At 32.0% G+C, this 3,448-nt stretch overlaps 1 protein-coding gene across 2 annotated transcripts; it reads left to right on the top strand.

Annotated features, from left to right (window-relative positions):
- Positions 1-487: 487 nt before the first annotated feature.
- Positions 488-2,939, top strand: LOC145087000 (increased DNA methylation 2-like). 2 transcript variants are annotated; one of them, XM_079024887.1, is made up of 3 exons: positions 488-663; positions 1,254-2,282; positions 2,424-2,939. In XM_079024887.1, exons 2-3 carry the CDS (start codon positions 1,268-1,270, stop codon positions 2,675-2,677), a joined length of 1,269 nt encoding a protein of 422 aa, XP_078881013.1. In that variant the 5' UTR covers positions 488-663; positions 1,254-1,267; the 3' UTR covers positions 2,678-2,939. The 2 variants fall into 2 exon arrangements, with proteins under 2 accessions (XP_078881013.1, XP_078881014.1); XM_079024888.1 differs by having other exon boundaries at positions 1,176-2,282.
- The last annotated feature ends 509 nt before the right edge of the window (positions 2,940-3,448 follow it).

Raw genomic sequence — 3,448 nt, 5'->3', positions numbered from 1 at the left:
AAAAATAAAAAAAAATAAAAAAAAAATAAAAAAAAAAAAACTCAAATGGGTTGAACAAGTCAAAAGTCATGTAAAGTACATATTCAAATGCTTATAGCATCCTAAATCATTGTATTTTTTTTAAATAGATTATTAATTGAATAATCAATCTAACTATTCAATGTTATCCAAAAACAATTTTTTTTAAATGGTAATAGGTTAGATTTTTAAAAATATAATTTCATAATTTCATAATATGAATAAAATAGAAAATACAACGTCAGAATCTGATAATTTTTCAAAATATAATACTTTGATAAAAAAAATATTGAAAATACATTGATTTAACAATAGTAAAAAAATAGCATATAGCTTTTAAATTTATCATCATTAATTTATTTTATAAAAAAAAATATGTTGATAATAAATAATTATTTTAGAAATAATAAATTCTGTTGTAAAAATTTACAAAAAGAAACAAATAAATTTGGAAGGATGGGTAAAAGCCAAAGCATTCCACGTTTTAGAACTGTTTCTTCCTCCTGCCGGCGGCATCATGTGTGCTCAACTACCGGAGCTCACAACCCCTCAGCCTTCAACCCTCAAAAATCAATAATCAAAACGCTTAATTTCACCTGAAAACTGCTCCTTCGTCGGAGGTTCCACGATTTTCATCTCGTAAAGGTCAGATTTCCCCCTTCCCTCACTTGCTATTCTTAGTAATATCGTCTCCACTTTGATTTCTTACGCTTCTATGTTTTCCGTGCAATTTGATTGGCATTCTCGACATGCATTCTTGTTTTTCTTCTTCTATTCATGTTAATTAATCATTACCGAGGCATTTGTTTTCTAATTATTCGTTTTGTTTTTTATGAGAGATTGTGGTTTTCGGGAAATTTCCATGCCCTTACGATTGAACATGTGAGATTCTAATGCAGTGAGTCGATGATTTTTTACAAAATAAAAATGTTAATTACGTTTGATTATACTAATACCTCTCTCAATTCGTTAAGATGTTTTGGGCTCAAGTTGATTCATTTCCATATTGAAATTGGATACGGATTCTTCCAAAATTTATCGAACTTTATATCATATCCTACAAGTGGAATAAGCTTAATGTTAATTTCGGGACAGAATCTGTACCAATTTTGAATTCAGAAACTAACAGCTTTGACCTCCGTAACACATATTAACAGCTCCATATCTTTTGGATTTGGTTTTTAATCTGCTGCAACTACTTTGGGGATCTCAATCTGGTGATTTTGTCGTTGTAGTTGTTCTTCAAGTAATGGAGGGCTCACTCCCAGTTAGAGAATACCTCATCGACATGGGAACAGACATGGATGACAAATCAAGCGGAAGAACACCAACAGATGATCAATTCTTCCTCTTATATTTCATCATGGGCACCTATTTTGGCCCTGATCTCAAGGGAGAATCACACAAATCTGTTTTCCAAAGACGTGCAGAGGGTCTTCCACCATATCCTCCACAAAAACTAGCAGGTTCTTGCATGAAAACAGTTGAAGTAGAAAGAATCTACTACTATATACTCAGAAAAGCCGATCAATCTGTCACATTAAAACTACCATGGCTGCAAGAATTCTTTCATGGGAAGAATCATCTCTCAACCTCCACCAGAACCCCAGGTCCACCTTTCCCACAGTTTGATGATCTTTTTCCTCCCGAATTACATCCACATTCAATCATGAAAGGTCAGTATGAAGCCATTAACAACATTGTATTCATTAGTGACCCCAAAATCCTTTACATTGGGCAAGAGTATCTTGAAAGGTTCAAAAGGTTGACTAGACTAGAAGATGTCTGTTTGGATAGAGATGATGCTAGGCGTCATACAACCGTTGATGGGAAAGTTTTATACAACATAGATGTACAAGAAATCAAATATCATCAAGACTTAAAGAAACCATCATCTTCTAGTGGTCAAGAAGATGAAACAATTCCTTCAAGTCCTCTACTGAAGCAAAAAGGTTCTTTCAATGGTGTAGCTACAAACAATGGCACAACACCAACACCATCTATATTTGGTTCTGATGATTACGTGTCACCTGGAATGAAAACAAATTCCTTGGCTGATCTTGGATCAGAGATGATCTTTTTTTCATCTTATCCCACTAGGGAAGAATGGAATAGAATCTTGAATTTTACTAAAAGTGGATTTGCTTTGAGTGGAAGTGCTACAATGGGTCAAATTGGGCCAAGTATTGGAAGCATTGACATTGGTGAATGTGAAGACTCCTACCTTTTTCGTGTCTCTCTTCCTGGGGTCAAAAGGGATGAAAGTAAGTTACTTTTTTTTTTCTTTTTTTAAAAAAAGGTATCACCTTTTCATCAAAATCTGTAAATCTTGAACGAAAATGCATTTCCAAATTTAAATGAAAGTAGGATGCTAAAACATAAACATGGATATTTGAATGGTGCAGGAGAATTCAGTTGTGAGGTTGAAGATGATGGGAAAGTATTGGTAAGAGGGGTAACAGTAACTGGTGAAAAAAGTGTGTGTAGATTTGATCAAATATTTGAAATGCAGACACACAAACTTTGTCCACCAGGTCACTTTTCAGTCTCATTTAAGCTTCCAGGTCCAGTTGATCCTCAACAATTTTCTGGGAATTTTGGAACTGATGGAATTCTTGAAGGAATAGTCATGAAAGCTCGTAGAAAGGTGAAAAGATGATTAAGAATCAAGAATTAAGATCTTTCATTTTGATGCATTTACATACAGGTATGTTGTTTATGTATTGCATCATATGCTTTGATGATGATGATGATGATGGGGTTAGGTTTTGGTTTTGTTTTTTTTGCTTTTTTGAAGGTTGTATGGGTGTTTATGAGTAGATAATTTGGGATAATATAAACTTGGGATATATAAAATTATATTTTCTGAATATAGATTTATCTGTGTCTTGATTTATTATTGAAAAATACACATTTGTTAATGATGAGTCTTGGAACCATGACATTGATTTTGATTTGGGTGTTATTGTTGTTGATTCGTGGAATGTGTTTTTACAATTTATTCACTACAATGACATTAATAATGTGTCATTTTATATATAAAAGTTAAATTAGGGTGGTTGATCTGATTATATTTGTTATAATAATTAATTACTTAATCTTTTTAATACAATGTACCATATAATTTAAATAGTTTTGTATAGTTGCTATGAATATTATGATTGCAAAACATTGTAAGTTTATTATAAATAAACAGAAGGGAATAAATGTGAACAAAACCTAAACTATATTACCCTTATAAATAATTAACCCAAGATAAAATGGATGGAACGTGTACTTTTAGATATACTTCATGGACCATGATTAAATATAAAAACTTACATATTTTTTTCTTCAACATTGTATTATAATCTTTTAGCAAAAAAAAAACACGCTAAAAGTGTTGGCTCGTGATGTACAAATATTAGCCCAAAGTCCCCAACATTAGTTT

The sequence above is a fragment of the Lactuca serriola genome, chromosome 2 (assembly GCF_051521515.1).
Source record: "Lactuca serriola cultivar US96UC23 chromosome 2, Lser_US96UC23_V15, whole genome shotgun sequence".
NCBI lineage: Eukaryota > Viridiplantae > Streptophyta > Magnoliopsida > Asterales > Asteraceae > Lactuca > Lactuca serriola.
The sequence above is the reverse complement of the archived record's forward strand: the minus strand, read 5'-3'. Positions and strand labels throughout refer to the sequence as shown.

Bases quoted from the DNA above. Each gene is read 5' to 3' on its own strand.
- LOC145087000 (XM_079024887.1), top strand. From the start codon at position 1,268: ATGGAGGGCTCACTCCCAGTTAGAGAATACCTCATCGACATGGGAACA. The intron at 2,283-2,423 runs GTAAGTTACTTT...TGAATGGTGCAG, and splicing joins TGGGGTCAAAAGGGATGAAA to GAGAATTCAGTTGTGAGGTT.